This window comes from Prionailurus bengalensis, chromosome C2 (genome assembly GCF_016509475.1).
Source record: "Prionailurus bengalensis isolate Pbe53 chromosome C2, Fcat_Pben_1.1_paternal_pri, whole genome shotgun sequence".
In the NCBI taxonomy this organism is placed as follows: Eukaryota; Metazoa; Chordata; class Mammalia; order Carnivora; family Felidae; genus Prionailurus; species Prionailurus bengalensis.
The window spans coordinates 60,401,648-60,422,799 of record NC_057350.1 but is presented as its reverse complement, the minus strand read 5'-3'; the positions used below and the strand labels follow the sequence as shown (position 1 = coordinate 60,422,799).

The 21,152-nt window shown below is 40.4% G+C and overlaps 1 protein-coding gene and 1 long non-coding RNA gene across 2 annotated transcripts in view; one reads left to right on the top strand and one right to left on the bottom strand.

The window, feature by feature from the left end:
- USF3 (upstream transcription factor family member 3) overlaps nt 1-20,487 on the top strand; it is a 57,743-nt gene extending 37,256 nt beyond the window's left edge. The window contains exons 5-7 of the mRNA XM_043594204.1: nt 1,047-1,129; nt 6,160-6,256; nt 8,927-20,487. Of these exons, the coding sequence (XP_043450139.1) occupies nt 1,047-1,129; nt 6,160-6,256; nt 8,927-15,393 (6,647 nt within the window). The 3' untranslated portion in view covers nt 15,394-20,487. The remainder of the gene's footprint in view (nt 1-1,046; nt 1,130-6,159; nt 6,257-8,926) is intronic.
- Nucleotides 8,134-10,042, bottom strand: LOC122491456. Its single transcript, XR_006299363.1, has 2 exons — nt 9,933-10,042; nt 8,134-9,511 (listed from the first exon to the last, which is right to left on the bottom strand). It is a non-coding gene; the product is annotated as an uncharacterized LOC122491456 (long non-coding RNA).
- Nucleotides 20,488-21,152: the final 665 nt, after the last annotated feature.

Here is a 21,152-nt window from a genome sequence, read left to right as displayed (position 1 = left end):
TCCTGGGTGATAACAAATACTGTTATTAGAGAATTTAGAAAAAAGGTGATATCATACTTTATTGTTTTCCCTTCTTTGGCCAAATGAATTAAATCTAATCTTTTTAGCCATAGGAGCTAAGTATTTTTATTGGAACCAACTCACATGGTGTCATAAATATGTCCTGATAGTAATTTATTATGAGAGAGTAATTAGATGTCATTGAAAATATGTCTTTACTGCTAGATTGTGAAGCAAAAAGTATGATTTTGCAAAACAAGAGCTGCTTATGGTTAATCTGAAAGATCACTGGAATCTTGTTAGGAAGGGAGGTTTTAGAAACCCTTCTGACAGTAAAAGCCAAGACTAATAATATTTCTACTTACAGTGTCTTATTGAAATTATTTAGATCATCTCATTCCCTCTTGCCCTTTCCATACAATCTTTAAAGTTGTGGCATGTAAGCCTGGAAGATTTCTCAGTTAATTTGGTTGAGATGTTGTCAGTTGCCCAGTTTCTTATGGGAAAAATCCTATGTGCCCAGAGTGAATAAACCAGACTCCTAGAAATTTTAAGTCATAACTGATAGCTGTTCTATTTCAAAAATGCCTTCTAGACATCCTAAAAGGTGTTTGAAGGTTCTGTAATCTGTCTAAATAGGTCTCATTTGCCTATTTGCTATAAAAAGGCAGCTTTCTACTAACTTAGCTTGTTAGTAGGGGTTCTTAAAATTTAGTTATCACTAAAATGTCCAGTAATTACTTGAAACATAATAATGGCCTAACAGTAAAGTAATATTAGCATTGTCTGTTTTTAATTTGAGTTTAATTATTATAGATCACATTTTTAAAATGCTTATAAAAGTATTGCTTATATCAGTGCCCATAATGCTAGACTTATAATGCAGCATTCTTAGAAATTGTCTTGTAGTTATTTGTCTTCAGTAGATACTGTTTGATAAAATTTTGTTAGAGATTTCTTTACCTAAAATTTCTTTACCCAGGGAGAATAGTGAACTATAGCTGTGTACCATAAGGTCTGATAAATGGATTTTCCCCCCTATCTAGTGGAGAGGCATAGAAAGAAGAAAATCAATGCTGGAATAAACAGGATAGGAGAGCTGATCCCATGTTCCCCTGCCCTGAAGCAGGTAAGAAGTCTACTCCTATTTTCATTCATTACTTGTGAACAGATAATTTCCTAAGTTGTTTCATTGCTCAGAGTGCTTATTTTTGTTTCCTGTCACTTTTGGTTTTTGGAGTTAATCATCACCTCATTGTTTTTCATTTACTTAATTTTCTATATACCTATCTTTAATTTTTCCCATACTGATAACAGTCTTCTAGTAGAGTATTCTACATGATCAAGTGGACCATATAATTTCTAGATCTTTAAGATCTTGAATTATTCAGTCCCACGATTACATTCATTTCTGTGCTACAGTACTTACCAGGCATTTCTTTTATTTTCTGCCAATGATATTTTTTAATTACCTTTAAATTCTTACCTAGAATCTTCCAAGGATCTCTATTTTATTCTCCGTGCCCTGTCAGCCTCCACTGGCACTTAAATCTCAGCTTATTAAAGTTTTCTCTCATGAAGATAGCTTTTTGTTTCTTCTGATAATGAGGATAAAGTGTGCTTACTGAAAACAAAACAAAATGGAAACAATATGGAAGTCATAAAAAGTTTGAAAAATAAGTTGACATCCTACTCCTAGGTTGTAACTACTATTACAAATGTTGTTACACATCTCTTTGGACATTGCTTTATGAATATATATGTATATATATATATTTGTAAAATATGTTTCATATATATATTCATAAAATGTTTCATAACCTGCCTTGTCATTTTCACTCAGTCGTACATAGTAGACTTTTTTTCATATGATCTCCTTTCTTTTTAATGATTATATAGTGTTTCATGATAGTGAGATATCATAGTTCATGTTAGCCTTTTTTGGTTAATTGTTAGTTAAGTTAATATATAAACATAACAAATAGTACTAAAAAGCTTAAAACAACATTAGTCTCTGGCTTGCCTGCCTCCCACATCCAATACAGCAACTTAAAGGCATCCATTCTCTACTGTTTCTTTTGGCATTCACCTTTATATTTTGAAATAATATGCGTATATTATTGTATCATACTTTTTCTATTTTAGATTTTATCTATTGACTTTCCCTTGTTAAATCCTCCCAATATAATTCCACCACAACTTTTGATTAAATCAGTATTCAGTTCTTATGTTATTAAGACTGTAAATATTGTTTATGGTGAGCCAAAGATTAGTATTATTATGTTTTGTTTCATATGAAACTTTTTTGGGGGAGGGTTGGTAATTGCCTCATTGTTATCAATTTATATATACCTATCTTTTTATTTACTTATTTATTTACTTTAGATTTTTTAAATTTATGTTTTATTTTTTATTTTTATGTAAGCTGTACACCCAGTGCAGGAAGTCATGACCCCGAGATCGAGTCGCATGCTCTACTAACCGAACCAGCCGTGTGCCCCTCTATATACCTATCTTTATTTCTTTCCACACTTTCAACAGTCCCTTAGTAGAGTTTCTACATAGTCAAGTGTACCACATAATTTCTATTTTGTCCTTTTTCCTTTGAAACTTTCCTTCTGGAACCCTCTGCCCTTCTTCAATCTCAACTGGTTGGTCTTTTGCAACTCTTATGTTTTCTTTCTTTCTTTTTTTCTTTCTTTTCTTTCTTTTCTTTCTTTTCTTTTGTTTGTTTTAAGTAGGCTTCACACCCAGTGCAGAGCCCAGGGCAGGGCTCTACCTCATGACCCTGGGATCAAGACCTGAGCTGAGATCAAGAGTTGGATGCTTAACCAGTTGAGCCACCCAGGCACCCCTCTAACTCTTCTGTTTTTAATTTCAGGTCTCATGATTTTAATTTCCAAGAGTCTTTTTCTTATTCTCTTTGTCCTTTTTCATGTCACATGTTTTGTTTCATGAATACAATACCATCGTATCTCTGAGAATGTTATATAGGTTTTTTAAAATAATTTTTCTTCTGTTTTCCATATTGTCTTTCTTCTGATTTTTTCCCCCTTTGTTTTGAGGTTTTGTTTTTCATTTTGGAGACTTTCCTTAAATGCTTGGTGATACTTAACTGTTTTCATATTTGAGAATGAGGCATTAAAATTTAAAAGCTGATTGAATAGGTTGATTTTTGGTGCCCTAACTATTGAGTGATTAGGTGGTAAGCTAGTGTTGTTTTTGTGGAACTAAAAAATATCAGTATCTTTTTATTTTGGGGGTAGCCGTTAACTTTTACCTTCCAGAGAAGAATCCTTCAGCCCCCGATCTAGGAGTGGAAAGGAGTTTAAAACTGGTTGCCATATTCTGGGAGCTGGGTGGGGGAAGGTGTGCTGCTTTAGGAGGAGAATTTTACTTTACCCTCCTGTCTTCACTGAGGAGTCTCATCTTGTCCACTTCTGTGCCATGCATCTCCGAGGCTGAAATTCTCTGGTTCAAATTTCACAGAAAACAAACTTGTCTCTTGTGGTTGGGCAGGAATGAGAAGTCATGAAGCTGCATAGGATATGTGTGTGTGCTGAGGGTGGAGGGTAGTTTTATTACTGCGTAAGAAGAGTCTTTCCACCAGTCCCCTCAATTTTGATCCCATACCTCACCCTACCTTTTGTGGTGGCTAGAGAGCTTCCCAGTCCTGGACCTCCCAGGCTTTCAGATGGCCAGATCAGTTCCTTCTGCAGGATGGTACTTTTGTCTTGCATAAACATGTTATCTATCTATCTATCTATCTATCTATTTAAAGTACTTTGTTTTCTTACATGATCGCAAATTTAAGGGCAGGCTCTATGTCTGCAGATTTTTTTTTTTCCTCCACATCTCAATGTACAGTAGCTTCTCAGGAAATATTGATGTTTGCCCAGGAAAATCTTATTTTCCTGCTTTTGACGGTCATTCCTACAAGTTTCTCTGAAAGGAAACTATGATCATTTCACTTCCTTGGTGTCCTAGCATGTGCGGTGGAAGTCAGTATTTGGCTTCCAGAAGCCGAGTAGATTAAGATTTTCTTCACTATTTCTATGTGTCCTCCCTCAGCCCATCTGCAGTAGGGAGGCGGATGGGCATTATTATGTTCTGCCTTTGTATCAATTCTTCCTTTAAGAAAGAACAATATCAGGGCGTGTAGGCGCTCAGTTGGTTGAGTGTCTGACTCTTGATTTAGATTTAGGTCATGATCCCAGGGTCATGGGATTGAGCCTTGTGTTGGGCTCTGCGCTGAGCATGGAGCCTGCTTAAGATTCTCTCTCCCTCTCACTCTCTGTCCCTCTACTTCTGCCCCTCTCCCCTGCTCATGCTCTCTTTAAAAAAAAAAAAAAAAATTAAATAAATAAACGAAATTTTACAAAAAGGCAATAACTATTTTTTCTCTCTAGAGTAAAACGTTTCCTAGATTATATTGGGTCTCTGTTGGGACTCAGTCTAAGAAGCCCTGAATTGCAATTTTGTGAACCAAAGCCCTAAATCCCTGATTCCTACCTGAAAAGAACTATCTGATAAAGTACTGGGGATATTTAATAATAAGCATACTGGAATAGAAGTTAAACATTCACTGCAATATTTTTAATAGCTGAAGAATAAGAAACCAAAATGCCTCTTGGTTAAATAGTTATTATACTATACTGGAAAATAAAATAAATACAGCCTTTAGAAAGTATAACATAGATATCTAAACCCTATATGGAAGTATTTCCAAGATATATTTGTAAATAGAAAACAACAATGTAGCATACTGCTTATAGTATCCTTCTTTCTGTTTTTTTGTTTGTTTGTTTTTAAAGATAGATCCATGTATCAGCATAGAATATTTCTGGGAGGATACACAAATAACTATGACTGTTACCTCTGGAAAAAGGTATAGAGAGCTAAAGCCAAAAAGAATGTCACTTATGTTTTATTTTTAACAATTGTTCATAGGATACAAACAATATTAAAGTCTAGAATCCTTACAGGGCCTTGAAGGCCCTCTCCAGCCTCTTCTCCTCCCACTCTTCCCCTATATACTTTAGTTCTGCTCACCTCACCAGGGCCCCTCCAACGTGCCAACACAGCCCTGCCTAAGGGCCTTGTCCTTGCGGATCCTGCTACCTGGACCCTCTTCCTCCAGATATCCACGGGGTTTACTTCCTTCAGGTTTTTGCTTTGCCTCACAGAGAGGCCTTCTTCAGCCTTCCCATGCAAGATAGATTACAGTACAGTGCCTTAGTTTGGGCTCCTATAAGAAAAATACCATAGGGGCACCTGGGTGGCTCAGTCGGTTGAGCGTCCGACTTCGGCCCAGGTCATGATCTCACGTCCGTGAGTTTAAGCCCCGCGTTGGGCTCTGTGCTGACAGCTCGGAGCCTGGAGCCTGTTTCAGATTCTGTGTCTCCCTCTCTCTCTGACCCTCCTGCATTCATGCTCTGTCTCTTTCTGTCTCAAAAATAAACGTTAAAAAAAAAAAAAATTAAAAAAAAAAAAGAAAAATACCATAGACTGAGTGATTTAAACAACAGAAATTTATTTCTCATGGTTCTGGAGGCTGGGAAGTCCAAGATAGAGGTGCCAGCTGGTTTGGTTCCTGGTGTCTGCTCTTCCTGATTATGTCCTTGTGTGACAGGGAATGCAGTCACCTCTCTCATGTCTTTTCTTCTAAGGGCACTGATGTCATTCATGAGGGATACATGCTCATGACCTAATTACCTCCCAGAGGCCCACCTCCAACTCCCATCATATCAGGGATCAGGGTTTCAACATGAATTATAGGGGGACACAAACATTCAGTTCATAGGACAGAGTGACCTTTGCCATCTCTCTGGGCCCCTCTTTACTCTGTTTTATTTTCTCTTCCTAGCACTTAGCTCTACCCAACTGTATGTATGGAAAATACTCCTGAAGGTCAGGAATTTTCTCCGTTTTGTTTATTACATCCCCAGTGCCTAGAACAGAGCCTGACGCATAGTGGCTGTTCAAATTTAAATACTTAGTAAATGAAAAATGAACAGCAGAAGCATTTGAATATGGTGCCCATTTTAAATTTTGAAAAGATACATATCACATATATGTGATAAAACCAAAGCTTTAAGTTTCTTCTGGCAAGTTCTTACTCTTCAGTGAAACTTTTAAGTGGTTAATTCTCTTTGGCAGAGCAAGAATATGATCCTGGACCAAGCCTTTAAATATATAACAGAACTGAAAAGGCAAAATGATGAACTCCTGCTTAATGGAGGAAACAATGAACAAGGTAAAGATTTGAAGATTCTTCATTTTTGTTGTTTTTTCAGTGTTCAGGTCTTCGTGTCACAGGGCAACTTATATGAGGATACAGAGGCTTTTTTTGACCAGAAACATTGTTAAGATTGTCCATGCATTCGGTGGGCCAGAGAATAGTGTTGCAAATAAATTCATCTTAGTTTACCTCTTTTCCCTCTTCTGCGAGCAACTCTAATCTTGCAGGCATACATAATTTTGATTTTGGACTCTTCCGTGCACTTCATATTTGCTGAGCTCATGAGACAAATAATGCTAGGTCGCTTTTATTCCACTTGGATCTTCCAGCTAGGGGAATCCCGTGAGAGGATATAGGGGAGAGTCCTGCTCAGTGTAACTTAAAAACAAAACAAAGACCTGCCTGGGCCAAGATTTAACTGTGACTTAACTCAAAAGGTCAAAACATTCCGTTCATAATTGTTTATACTGCATGTAATGTGTGTATCAGACTGCCTGATCATTTAATGAAATTTTATTTTTATTATTATTCTTTAGATAATTACATTAAAAAATAAGTTTTTATTTTAATTCTAGTACAGTTAATACATAATGTTACATTAGTTTCAGGTATACTGAAATTTGATTTTTAATTAGAAGTGACATTTTTATGCTACATAAGTTCTGTTTTTCCATTTTCACTAGAGAGATTTCCTTGTAAGAGCTGAAAAGAAAAATGCCAGGCAAGTGAAAAGCTCAGAATGGTAGGCAGTTTGAATTGTCCTTTATTTATGGCTCTGACAAAAACAGAGAAAGAATTTCCTGGGACAACTCAGTAGGTCACCTTAAAAGAAGAGGAACAAAGGTAGAATTTGCTGAGGTGGGGGCAGTGTTGGGCTACTTTTATTGTATACCCAGACGGTCAGCATTCTGAATTCTCTTTGCTTGCCGTAAGTTAGATGACAGCTTACCCCCTCCCCCACGTCAGCTGTCTTTTACAGTCCAGGCCCTGTTTTATGATGCTGTTAGGTAGTTAGATTCGTCATACATGTTTGGTAAGCACTCTGAGGCATCCCATAGAAGAGATATTAAGACTGGAATGATGTGTAGACTTTTCTAAGGAGAGTTTCTTTGGTTTCACATCCCAGAGGCTGAGGCAGTTGAGTTACATTAGGGAAAAGGGAACGTTTTGGAAAAATATAAGTTGCGTAGGGCTCAGGAAAGGCTGAACAGGTAGGCCAGGGCTTGGGGCAGCACCTGAGGCAGCTTAAGTCTCACTACATTGTAATCTCTGTCACCATCCTTTCTTTGGCTCTTTTTTGTGCATCTGCTCTCTTCTCTTTTCTCCTCCCAGAAACTTCCCACATATCCTCTGTCCATAAGACAGGCTGGGCCATAGTCTGAGCCTGATTCCCAGCGGCCTTGGGAATCAGGCCCACCTGGGTTGAGTTTCATCTTCACTTATGCACTCAGTACCTGTGGCTATTTACTTCACCTCTCTGATCTCAGTTTCCCCATCTTAAAATGAAGATAATCACAGCACGTGTCTGGTTGACTTTAGACAAATTTATGTAATTACTCTGAGTCTGTTTCTCACATCTTAAAATACTGATGAGAGTAGGTAGTTCCCATCTCATGGTTGTTATGAGGATTAAAAGAAATAATGCAGGTAAAGTACTTTGAGTAAAGTTGGCATATAGTAATTACCATCATCATTGTTGTTATTATTATGAAATGAGACAATGAATGAAAAGTGCCAGGCATGTAGTAAGTGTGTAATAAGTGAGGACAATCATCATTATTATTTGGTTCATAAAAATTGTCCCTTAACTTCTGATGCCCATGGCACATTGGCATCATTCTTCTGTGTCTCTTATTTTAAATGTCTGAGAAAAAGAATCCATTAGTCTCAGCTCATCCTTTTCAGAACAGAACTTTTTATTTCAGGCCACTTCACAGGGCATTGGCTTTGAAGATTGGCTGCCTTTGGTGGATGGGGAGGGGAGAGATCTACCACTGTGGCAAGACAGGTGGGATGTCTGGGGTCACAGAGCATAAATACCAACAGCGAAGGCTGCCCCAGTAGTAGGATCCATGGATGAAGTTCTCTCCGTTAGAAAAGAGTAGGGCTGTGACAGTCACATATGTCCATTGGCCCTGTCAAGGGAGATTGAAGTTCCGTTATTGATGCTTTCTTTGGTGCTCTACTACTTTACCTTCAACCTGTTCCACTGTCTCTGGCATTTCAAAGAGTAAAATAGAAGTGAGTTTAAAGCCATTTATAAAAGAGACTGACTATTACCACCACAAGTAATGTTAGCTGTTATAGCATGTAAATGCTATTATATTGATATTCAGTGTTATTTTCCTAGCATGTGACCATGATATCAGTGTGCCTTCCCTTCTTTTACCTTGGTAGCTGCCCCATTGGGAATTTTTGAATTGGGAATTTTGAGATTTCTACATTATGGGTAATTTCTGACCTTACTTTTAAAGATATTTATTTTTAAAAGGATAGGATAGAGGCTTGTTATACCAATGTAAAAAGGAGAAAGAACTTGCATTAGAAAAGAACTGAAGATTCTCAGATGAGGTATTTCGAAATGCTAGAATTAGACTTTGGTAGTTAGCACACAGTTTTTTCTTAAGTTACTGTAAGTACTGACACTACCAGGTAATTGTTTCATTTTTATTTTTAATATTGTAGCTGAAGAAATTAAAAAGCTACGTAAACAACTGGAAGAAATTCAAAAAGAAAATGGCCGATATATTGAATTACTGAAAGCAAATGACATATGCCTATATGATGACCCTACAATCCACTGGAAAGGAAATCTTAAAAACTCAAAGGTCTCTGTTGTTATTCCCAGTGATCAGGTTCAAAAAAATATCATTGTTTATTCCAACGAGAGTCAGCCTTGTGGAAATAGCCAGGGAACAGCTGTTCAGGGGATAACCTTTAATGTTGGTCATAATTTACAAAAGCAGACCGCCAATGTGGTGCCAGTACAGAGGACTTGCAATCTTGTGACTCCTGTGTCTATTTCTGGAGTTTACCCTTCTGAAAACAAGCCATGGCATCAGACCACAGTTTCTGCATTGGCTGCCAACCAGCCTGTTCCTCTTTGTCTTCCTGCTACCATTCCTGCTCAAAATATTCTCGAGCTTTCCACCTCCGAAAGCGAATCGAGCGTGCTTGGTGCCACCAACGGCCCACTGATCGCAGTTCCCATTGGGCCTGAACCTCACCAACATCGTTCCGTGCACACGTGTCTAAGTGATCAAAGTTCTCCTGAAAATAAGAATGGGCAAGAGAGCCCCAAATTATTGAAGAAAACAGTCCCTTGTGCCACAGGCGTCCCCACCACTTCCTCAGCGACTGCCACTAAAGTGCACCATGGAAGCCAGTCCTGCCTGAGCATCCAGGATTTCAGAAATGATTTTCAAACCACCTTTGTTGTCTCAGTTACCACCACAGTCTGTTCCCAGCCTCCCAGATCTGCAGGTGATGCTTGTCCAGTGAGCATCAGCAAGGGTGCAGACTCGGCGAGTGTTACCGCAGCGGTGGCCCCTTCTGCCCCTGCAGGAGGGAAGACCACCACTCCTGTAAGCACTCTTTCTGCAAACCCTTTGGACAATAGTTGGACTCTTTCTTGTTCTTTGCCTTCTTCCAGTGTTAGTGCGTCGGATTTGAAAAACATTAATAGCCTTACCCGAATTTCCTCCGCTGGAAACACACAGACGACGTGGACTACTTTGCAACTGGCGGGAAACACTATTCAGCCCTTAAGCCAGACACCTTCTTCTGCAGTGACTCCGGTATTAAATGAGTCTGGTAGCAGCCCTCCCACGACCAGCCACAGTAGACACGTCGCTACGGGCGTCAACGTGAATAATTCCTTTCCCGCAGACGGGCAGGTGGTTGAGCAAGTAGTTGTCACCTTGCCTTCTTGTCCATCTTTACCTATGCAGCCACTAATTGCCCAACCACAAGTTAAATCTCAGCCTCCAAAAAGTATCCTTCCATTGAATTCAGCAATGCAAGTGATTCAGATGGCTCAGCCAGTTGGGTCGGCTGTGAATGCAGCTACAGCTAATCAAAATGTTATCATTCTTCAGCCCCCCAGCACCACCCCTTGCCCAACAGTGATGAGAGCAGAGGTTCCCAACCAAACAGTGGGTCAGCAGATAGTGATCATACAGGCAGCTAATCAGAACCCTTTGCCGCTCCTCTCAGCTCCACCTCCTGGTTCTGTTCGACTCCCTGTCAGTGGAGCCAATGCTCTACTAGGGTCTAATAGTTCAGTGCAAAATGTTTCAACCCCCCAGACTTTTGGAGGAAAGCATCTTGTCCATATATTACCAAGACCTTCATCTCTATCAACATCTAGTTCAACACAAACTTTTTCTGTTACCATGTCAAACCAACAACAGCCTCAAACCATTTCTTTAAATGGACAGCTCTTTGCTTTGCAGCCTGTGATGTCCTCATCAGGAACTACAAATCAAACCCCTATGCAAATTATCCAACCCACCACCAGCGAAGATCCAAACACCAATGTTGCCCTGAATACATTTGGAGCTTTGGCCAGCCTCAATCAAAGCATATCACAGATGGCTGGGCAGAGCTGTGTACAGTTGTCTATTAGCCAGCCTGCCAATCCCCCAACTGCCGCAAGTAGTCAAACCATCCCAGTTCACAGTGTTTCATTAACAACAACGGTAGCATCTCCCATGACAACCGATAATTCAGCCACACTACCCAGTACTTATAGTCTGGTAACTACTCCCTCAGTGAACACTGTAGCTTGTTTACCTAATGTGAAGTCAAAAAGGTTTAAGAAGCCAGGTGCCAAGAAACACTTAGCAGCTCACAAGTCTGCATGTCCCCCGAATCCAGTCAGAGAGGTGGGCAAGTTAGCCTGCCCCAGCACTGAAGCCACAGCAGAGCCGTCATGTGGTGATGGACTGCTGGAAAGCCTCCCTGTCGTGTTACCGTCTGTCACCATGTCCCAGGCAAATTGTGTGAGTGTTTCTGGTTCACATTCTTTGGATGTTCTAAATCCTGAATCCGTGATACCCGAATCTGTACCCAAATCTAAGGCAACAGAAGAGTCTAGCTCACCCTCCCAAGCATCTGTAACGAGTGAACATTTTGTAATGGCCCCAGCAAAATCCAAAGATTCTGCCCCCATTCTGCAGCAAGAGGCATCTCAGGATAAGCCACCAGCTAGTTTGGCATTGTCAGATGCTGCCAAATGCTGCACTTCAGCCAGCGTGTTGATTCCATCTCCAAATGATCCCCACCTTTTGGTTTCTCAGGTTTCTGGGCTCTCATCCACCACTAGCACTACAAGCACTGACTGTGCTTCTGAGGTAGAAATCATTGCTGAACCTTGCAGAGTGGAGCAAGACTCATCAGATACGATGCAAACGACAGGTCTGTTAAAGGGGCAGGGTTTGACTGCATTGCTGTCTGGTCTTGCTAAAGAAAAAGACTCTCAGAAATTGTCTCTTTCGGTGCCGGTGGACCATCCTGACTTTCCTTCTGAAAATTCTAAAATGGCGGATTCAAGTGTCGATTTACATCCCAAACAGGAGCTGTTACTGATGAACAGTGATGACAGAGGTCCGGGGCAACATCACTCCTGCGTCCCTGATCAGGAGGTTATTAATGGCTCTTTGCTTGTCAGCAGGCAGGCCGACTCTCCCATGTCCACCAGCTCTGGCAGTAGTCGTAGTTTCTCAGTTGCATCCATGCTTCCTGAAACCACGAGAGAGGATGTCACCAGCAATGCAACAACGAATACCTGTGACAGCTGTACCTTTGTAGAGCAAACTGATATAGTTGCTCTTGCTGCAAGAGCTATTTTTGACCAGGAGAACCTTGAGAAGGGAAGAGCTGGCACCCAGGCTGATATGAGGGAGGTTACTTCAAAGCCTTCTGAAGCCTCACCTTTAGAGGGAGACCAGCCTTTCAAAACACAGATGTCTAAAGAGAGTGGCCCAGGACAGGCAGAAGCAACACCAAATGAATTTAATTCTCAGGACTCAATCGAAGCAACTGTGGATCGATCCCTCGGAAAACCAAGTTGTTCTGTAGGAATCAAAACATCAAATGCCTCTTTACAGGTTTCGACTTCTCAGCCACCAAGCATCACCAGTTTAAGTGTCAATAATCTTATCCACCAGAGCACCATCAGCCATCCTCTGGTCAGCTGTGCTGGTCTATCCCAAACCGCAGAGCAAGCACCTGTTCCGGCAACGGTTAATCTGACTGTTGCATCTAGTTCCTACGGTGGTCAGCCTCCCGGGCCAGCTCTGATGACCGAATATTCCCAAGAACAGCTAAACACCATTACTGGCACCATACCAAATCCACAGGTTCAAGAGCCACTCTTAAAGCCAAGTCAGGAAAGCCGCAAAGACTCCGCCAAGCGTGCTGTCCAAGACGACCTTTTATTGTCTTCAGCTAAACGTCAAAAGCACTGTCAGCCAGCCCCGCTGAGGCTTGAAGCTATGTCGCTGATGAACCGCACTCCGGACAGCATTTCTGATCAGACTCAGATGATGGTCAGTCAGCTCCCTCCCAACTCTGCAAACTCTGTTGTGCCTATTAGCAACCCAGCACATGGAGATGGCCTCGCACGATTATTTCCACCGAGTAACAATTTTGGGGCCCCTGCATTGAGACAAACGGAAGTTCAATGCAGTTCTCAGAATTCAGTTACCGAGCAGCAGCAAACCCAGGCCAGTCAACATCTCCAGGCCCTGCAACAGCATGTTCCAGCCCAAGGGGTATCTCACCTGCACGGTAACCACCTCTACTTAAAGCAGCAGCAGCAGCAGCAGCAGCAGCAGCAGCAGCAAGCAGGACAGTTAAGAGAGAGGCATCACTTGTACCAACTGCAGCGTCACGCGCCTCATGCAGAGAGCTCTGTCCACTCTCAGCCACATAACGTCCACCAACAGAGAACTCTCCAGCAGGAAGTCCAGATGCAGAAAAAGAGGAATCTCGTTCAGGGCACTCAGGCCTCTCAGCTTTCCTTACAACCAAAGCACCACGGAACTGACCAGTCCCGCCCCAAGAGTGGTCAGCCACATCCCCACCATCAGCAGATGCAGCAACAGATGCAGCAACATTTTGGAAGTTCCCAGCCAGAGAAGAGTTGTGAAAACCCTTCGACCAGCCGGAGCCACCACAACCATCCCCAGAACCATCTCGGTCAAGATATGATACACCAGCAGCAGGATGTTGGAAGCAGGCAGCAAGGTTCGGGGGTTTCTTCTGAACATGTATCTGGGCATAATCCATTACAGAGGCTTTTGACTTCAAGGGGCATAGAGCAACAAATGGTGTCCCAGCCCAGTATCGTGACTAGGCCTTCAGACATGCCCTGTACTCCACACAGGCCAGAGAGAAATAGAGTTTCAAGTTATTCTGCCGAGGCACTTATTGGAAAGACATCTTCTAACTCAGAGCAGAGAATGGGCATGTCACTTCAGGGTTCCAGAGTTTCAGATCAGCTTGAAATGAGAAGCTATCTTGATGTTCCCAGAAATAAGAGTTTGGCCGTTCACAATATGCAGGGTCGCGTGGACCATACTGTTGCCTCGGATATCCGCCTTACTGACTGTCAGACGTTTAAACCAAGTGGAGCCAGTCAGCAGCCCCAGAGTAATTTTGAAGTACAGTCTTCAAGAAATAGTGAAATAGGTAACCCGGTATCATCATTGAGGAGTATGCAGTCCCAGGCTTTTCGAATTAGTCAAAACCCTGGTCCACCACCAATCGACCGCCAAAAGAGATTATCTTATCCACCAGTTCAGAGTATTCCGACAGGAAATGCCATCCCACCAAGGGACAGTGAGAACACATGCCACCAGAGTTTCATGCAGAGTTTACTTGCCCCTCACCTTGGTGATCAGGTCCTTGGAAGCCAGAGATCACTCTCAGAACATCAGAGGAACACACAGTGTGGTCCATCCTCTGCAATTGACTATAATTGTCCCCCAACCCATGAAAGTGTCCATATTAGAAGAGAGAGTGAGAGTCAAAACAGGGAGAGTTGTGACATGTCCCTAGGTGCGATTAACACCAGGAACAGCACCCTGAATATTCCTTTCTCAAGTTCTTCTTCTTCAGGAGATATTCAGGGTCGAAACACAAGTCCCAATGTGTCTGTACAGAAGTCCAATCCCATGAGGATAACTGATAGTCATGGGACCAAGGGCCACATGAACCCTCCGGTCACAACCAACATGCATGGGGTTGCAAGGCCAGCTTTGCCCCATCCGTCTGTGTCTCACGGAAATGCTGAACAAGGGCCTCCTGTACGTCCAACTAACTCTTCAGTTCCCCAGCGATCAAGGCATCCCTTGCAAGACAGCAGTGGTTCCAAAATTCGTCAACCTGAAAGGAATCGTTCCGGAAACCAAAGACATAGTAATGTCTTTGACCCAAGTCTTCCCCATCTTCCTCTGTCCACTAGTGGCAGTATGATTCTTGGACGCCAACAAGCCGCTACAGAGAAGAGAGGAAGTATTGTTCGTTTCATGCCCGATAGCCCACAAGTACCTAATGATAACTCAGCGCCTGACCAGCATACACTATCACAAAATTTCGGTTTTCCTTTTATTCCCGAGGGTGGCATGAATCCACCAATAAATGCTAATACTTCTTTCATTCCACAGGTTACTCAGCCTAGTGCCACTCGAACGCCAGCTCTTATCCCTGTAGATCCCCAAAATACTCTGCCCTCCTTCTATCCCCCCTACTCCCCTGCTCATCCTACGCTGTCTAATGATATTTCCATCCCCTATTTTTCTAATCAAATGTTCTCAAATCCTAGCACTGAGAAAGTAAACAGTGGAAGCTTAAATAACCGATTTGGATCAATTCTGTCTCCTCCTAGACCTGTTGGTTTTGCTCAACCAAGTTTTCCTCTGCTCCCTGACATGCCGCCAATGCACATGACCAATTCTCACTTGTCTAACTTTAATATGACATCTTTGTTTCCAGAAATAGCTACAGCTCTTCCCGATGGCTCGGCAATGTCACCTTTGCTTACAATAGCAAACTCCTCTGCCTCTGACTCTTCCAAGCAGTCCTCAAACAGACCTGCCCACAACATAAGCCATATTTTAGGTCATGACTGCAGTTCAGCTGTTTAAATACTGATAGACTAAATGTAAATGTATCGGGTGAGATTACAAATGTGTTTGTGTGTGCATGCACACATAATGCACATGGTGAGGGAGGTGGTGTGTGTGTGTGTATGTCTTTGTGTTTGTGTAATCAGTTTCCAGTTATCTTCCGAATGTAGGGAAGCCACATCAGAGATGATGCGAATACTGGGTTGCCAGCAACAAACTATCTTTCATTTTTAACTGCACGGTGTGCTTTTTAAGTTTTTCAAGCGGAGTTGCATTTTCAAGTTTGATTTGTAATCTTATATTCCCTAAATACTTACCAGCTGGAAGTTGGGGGAAAATCCCTTTGGCATGTGTGGGGTAGTAGGAAAGAACCTAGATTTTAAATTTGCTGATCATTTGTAAAATAGATAACTTGAGGTATTTGAGTTGCTCTCCAAAAATACAGACAATTTTGATATAACGCAGTGGCTCATCACCAAGTGCTTGGCTGATGACAGCATCTAGAACAGTTTCTTGCCCCTGGCAGGTATTGAATTAATGTAGAATGAATGTCCATGGTTCAAATCAAGCAGTTAGCAAATAAATGAGTTGCTCGATCAGCCTTTACTCCCAAGTTTTCCTGTAGGTAGAGGCTTCTTTCTTAATGATAACAATGCCTAAGCTATCTGAATTTTAATGTCTCATTCTTCAAATTAGGGAGCCATGTTATCTTTCAGTGTGCCAAGATCCTGGAAAGCAAAGGTCTTCCTTACTTAGCCTTAAAAATAGCAATCTGAAAAGCAAAGTACATAGACTTTGTCCATTTTGTGCTTGCATTTTTGCATCAGGTCCTAAGGATAAAAGCAGTTGTATTGCAGAATTTTACATGTGTTTTGGCAAAGATTGTTGCTTCATTGGTTGAACTTTGTTTTCAACATTTTCTTCATTCTATTTATTTGAGCTCTAAATGCTTTCTTTTATATTTGTTAATCATTAGGGACTGCTCAGTAAATAGTGTGTTTGGAATTTACACAGTTATATGAGCCTTACTTTTTAAATATTTCTGAGCAGAGTCTTAAGCTCTGTCAGTGTTTTCATTTATTGATATTTATATTTAAAAGATGGCATTGTATGTTACATTATTACCCCGCATCGTAGAATTATAATGAGAAGACGAATTTGTTCATTATTTTTCCTGATGGTAGATGTGAAATGGTGCTTCAAAAAATTGTCTCTGTATATGTCTCTGTGTGTGAGTGTGTGGGGGAGGGGGGGAAGGGTGACAGAACACAGACATAGATTTTAAAATATAAACTGGTCCTTTAAAAATTGGCCTGCCATCTGGAAATGGAAATTGAGACCTGAGACCTGCTGAAGTATTGGAAAACGGGATGTTAGGGTTTTTAAAAGCCCCACAGCAGTTAATTGTGTATACACGCGCACACACACACACACACACACACACACACTCATATATTGAATTTTGAAAATTTAAAAAAAAACCCTCTGAAAACAACCATATATACTCATATTCTCAAACCTATTACTTTTTGTTGTTGTTATATTCTGCCAAATATAGGATCAAGTGGGAGAGATACATATAACATGGTTCTGTCTGCTCTGTTAATAAAGTAAACCCAAGAGCCAGCATTTTATTTTTTCCTCCTTAAAAATGCCTCCTCAGGCTGGGTCAGAGCTGTTAACTCTGGCGAATACCTCTTGTGAAGACTCAGTGGAAGGGTCACGTGTGCCTCTTGAACTGTTCTTACCAAACTTTCCTCCCTCCTCCTGCTGCTGACTGAAGCAGCCTCCTGGGAGCAAGAAAAAAAAAATGTAAACAAGAAAAGCTTCTGTATTTTCTCCTTCAAAATACTCATGGGGAAGAATAGGAGTTACTTAAATAAGACAACAGATAAACAAAGTAGTTAACACTTTTAATTGAGGGGAAACATAAAATTTATGGCTTGTTTTTAATTGAGTTTTAGGTTGTAACATTCAAGTTTTTCTCTGTACTTGAAAGGTCCAGCCTGCCAATTTCAAGAAAGGTAGTGTTAAATATGTTTGGTTATTCATTCTCCCTTCCTCCGTCTCTCTGTCTCTCTGTCTCTGACACACACACACACACGCGCGCACGCATGCACGCACGCACGCACAGCGTGGTGGCTATTGAGTCCTGAAGAACTGGGCACTGTTAGAACGAAGGTAACAGGCTAAGGAGAAGATCAATTTGAACATTGCAATAGAAAGGCCTCAAAGCCTGGCACTTTCAGATATTTCTCTGTTGCATTGATTTTATTTTTCTGCTCAGCCCTGTTCAGAGATAGCGTTTACATATTTCAGAGCTTTCATTCCAAGAATGTACTTTGATCTCAAATGAACCCCTACCCCTAAGTAAGGCTTATTTGACCCTCTGAAGAAAGATATGACTCTCGGCAAATAATTTGGCTCCTGCTTACATGTAGCTCTAATTATCTTACAGACATGTGCATATATATGTAAGAGATCATTGTATATATGGACTCAGTTCTGAAAGTGTTCAGAGAAGAGTAATCTTAATTTGATTTAAAAGCATGAGTGTACAAGATTTATCAGCAGTATATTAAGTATTTGATAATTAGAGCTAAATGATTTTGGGGAGGAATTTTATTTAATATCTAGCAATCTCTGGATATAATTTTTGGCAAAGGTACAGCAGAAAACAAATAGTAAACTTTAATGTTATTCTTGGCTTGCTCATATATGACTATAGAATGTAAAACCATTTCCACAGATAATTTTGTAATTTATGAAAATACACAAACATACAAACCTATGAATCATAAATGAGAGTCATTAATTAAATTGTTTTTCTCTCTTTTAGTGTTACTGATCACATAGAATCAATTAGAGAAAGTAGTTGACTGACCATTTAACACAGTAACTTCTAATGAAGTGAAAAATTTCAGATACTTCATCCTGTATAAACTTCTAATATGTCAATCATGGATAAAAGAAATCAAGTTTGATGTCATTTCTCTTTTTAGGATATTTTATACCACTTCAGGAAATTTATTTTTGTTTATATCATAAGACCTTTTGGGGGGACCAGGGATGGCATCTTTTTTCTAAGTAAGGAGCCACATCCCCCAGTGATCATGCTTTATAAAATTTAATGTATTAGAACTGTGGAAAGAGAAGAATGAGGAGGGAATATTCTTTTGCAGCAATTTCCATTTGCGTATCAGGGTGAACTGCAATAAAGATCCATTTTTAAAAATCAGCCTTCTTAAAATACAAAATTATTTAAACATTTTAAAGATAATTCATTTGCCTTGCTCTTGCCTTCTAACATTATCCATATCATGGAAAGGCTGAAATTTATACTCCAAAAAAATGTGGAAACGTGTTTTAATGGAGGTAAGGTTGTAAAATTTTGAGAAAGGATAGACTCACTAATAAGCATCTTCTCAGCTTTGTCCTCCCTTTGATAGATAGGTACCGAGGCTCCTCTTTTCTTCCATCTGCTGTGAGTCAGCAGGTGGCAGGGAACCTGCTCATTTCCTTAGGATGATTACTTCTCTGCCTTGAAATGTTTATTGGGCCCACCCATCTATTGGATCATTGTGTGACAGTGAGTCATGCTCCTATATCAGTGAGTGAGTCCCAGTTCCTGGCTTTGGGAACCACTGTATCTCCTATTCTATCAAGAGGTAACAAGAATTTCTTGAAACAAAGTTAGTTCAGAATTAATTTAAGATACTGAATGTGCCATACAGTTCTCTTCCTTGTTTTGATGAGCTTGCTTTGTGTTTGTTTTTGCTTTTCCTCATGGAGGAGTTTAGAAAGCTCAAAGGTGGGACCCAAATCAGATGGCTTTGGGTTGATACTTTAGGAACCTGGAGGTCGTACTTCTGTTGTCTGTATAAATTCTGCCTTTGCCTGGAGCTAATTGCCTATGGCTGTGTATATCCAGAGGGCAATAATAATAGCCAAATAAACTAGTGTGAAGTTAATCTGTGAGTGATGATTTTATGATACCTATATGCAAGTTAAAGGCCAGAAACTCATTCCTTCTTGAACTACCTTTTTTGGCCAAATGCTATGAACAGAAAAAGGTCCTTTTTTTTTTTTTTTTTTTTGGACTTAACCATATTTTGTCTGCATTCTATACCTTCCTGTGTGAGCTTGACAGTGTTTTTACCGGAGTCTGTGGGGGACACCAAGTTTGGATCGGGGCAGTCCAGCATGAGGCCCTTCTTGGACACAGAGCTTCTAGTTCTGCCCACATGCCTCTATCCTGGTACTGCACTTTACTTGAAACTGTGCCTCTGGTCCTAAGACCAGCCATTGGAATATATTACCCACTCCTGTGTTACATAGCAAAGGACCAGTCGGAATGGTACATGCTGTGTAGTCAAACACCTAGAAGACAAGAACAGCTGATGTTTCTCACTGTTGCCTTATCATTCTGAGCCATCTTTGATGCCGATCTTGTAAAAAGTGTACTAGAAGCAAAACTCCTTTTAAACTCAGAGCTTGTAGGTGGTGGTCATTCAACATCCTTGTTTCTATATTTGCACAAACCCTATCCACTGCAGGGGTCTGGTGCACGCATGTGTTCAGATGCTTCCTAAACACGAGCCAACTTGGGTTGAAAGTGGATATAATATTCAAATTGGTGTTATTTTGGATGATAATCTGCATAATCTGTCACTAGAGATCTCATGAGACATAGAAGATAACTCTTCATTTGTAATTTAACACTTTTAAAGAAGATCATAAGTTGTGGGGTTTTATTTTTTTGGCTCAGTTGTGTATACAGCTTGACACCATATGATGTCCTAGGAACTTAGAGCTTGCTCCATCTAACTCCTTCTTCACTTCTCTGGATCTCTTTACCCCCATCCCTCAAGTCTTAAAACCATTTTCATCTGTGAGGTCATTGAGGCACTGGACTTGACTATATTGGTAACCTTTAAGGGAGTTAAACTGTTGATCTTCCAAGAAGAAAGGGACCAGACAGTGTTGCTTAAGATGCTGCAGTTGTGTTACTGTGAAGAAAAGATTTGCTTCCACTTTCAGCAGGATATATATATATATATATATATATATATATATATATATATATTCATTTGGTAAAAATAGGTGGAAAATCGGAAGACATAATTACCTTCACAAATTATTTATAGATACACTGGGTGAGAGGCTTACTGTAGGGCAGTCGCCAGAAAAACCTAACTGTAGTCTTTCAATAGTGTAATATTTGTATCTATTCCCATGCCAGCGATGTCTGCTGTGTACTGTGTCCTATTACTGTAAATCACCTGGTTTATAATACTAATGGGAACTAATTTGTTTTGTAATGGAATCCAGAGCAGATATGTATAATATGATCAGGATTGTCCTCCCTGTTGTAAATAAGAATAGGTCCTGTTTATTTTGACATCTTTTTACAAATGCATTGTATTAGGGTGTGAATATTCTGAACCATGCTCTTGTTTAAAGTTTTGAAATTTTTATTGGTAAATGTAACATTTTAATGGTTGTAATAATTATTTGTATAGATATGAATATAGTATTTTATTTAAGAAAATAAACTTTGCATTTTTGCATTGTGAATTCTGTCTTTTCTGATCATTGCCGCGTGCCACCTCAAACCTGGTATTAAAACAACTTGTCTCGTATACCAAAGTTTTCTATTCAAGGAATCTTCCAATATTACCACAATGTCTGAAAATGATACCGTGACCCACTTCCCCTGGGGACTGTGTTCCTGATCAAAGAGTCAGCCTCAAATAAACCAGACCAGTGCTATAGTG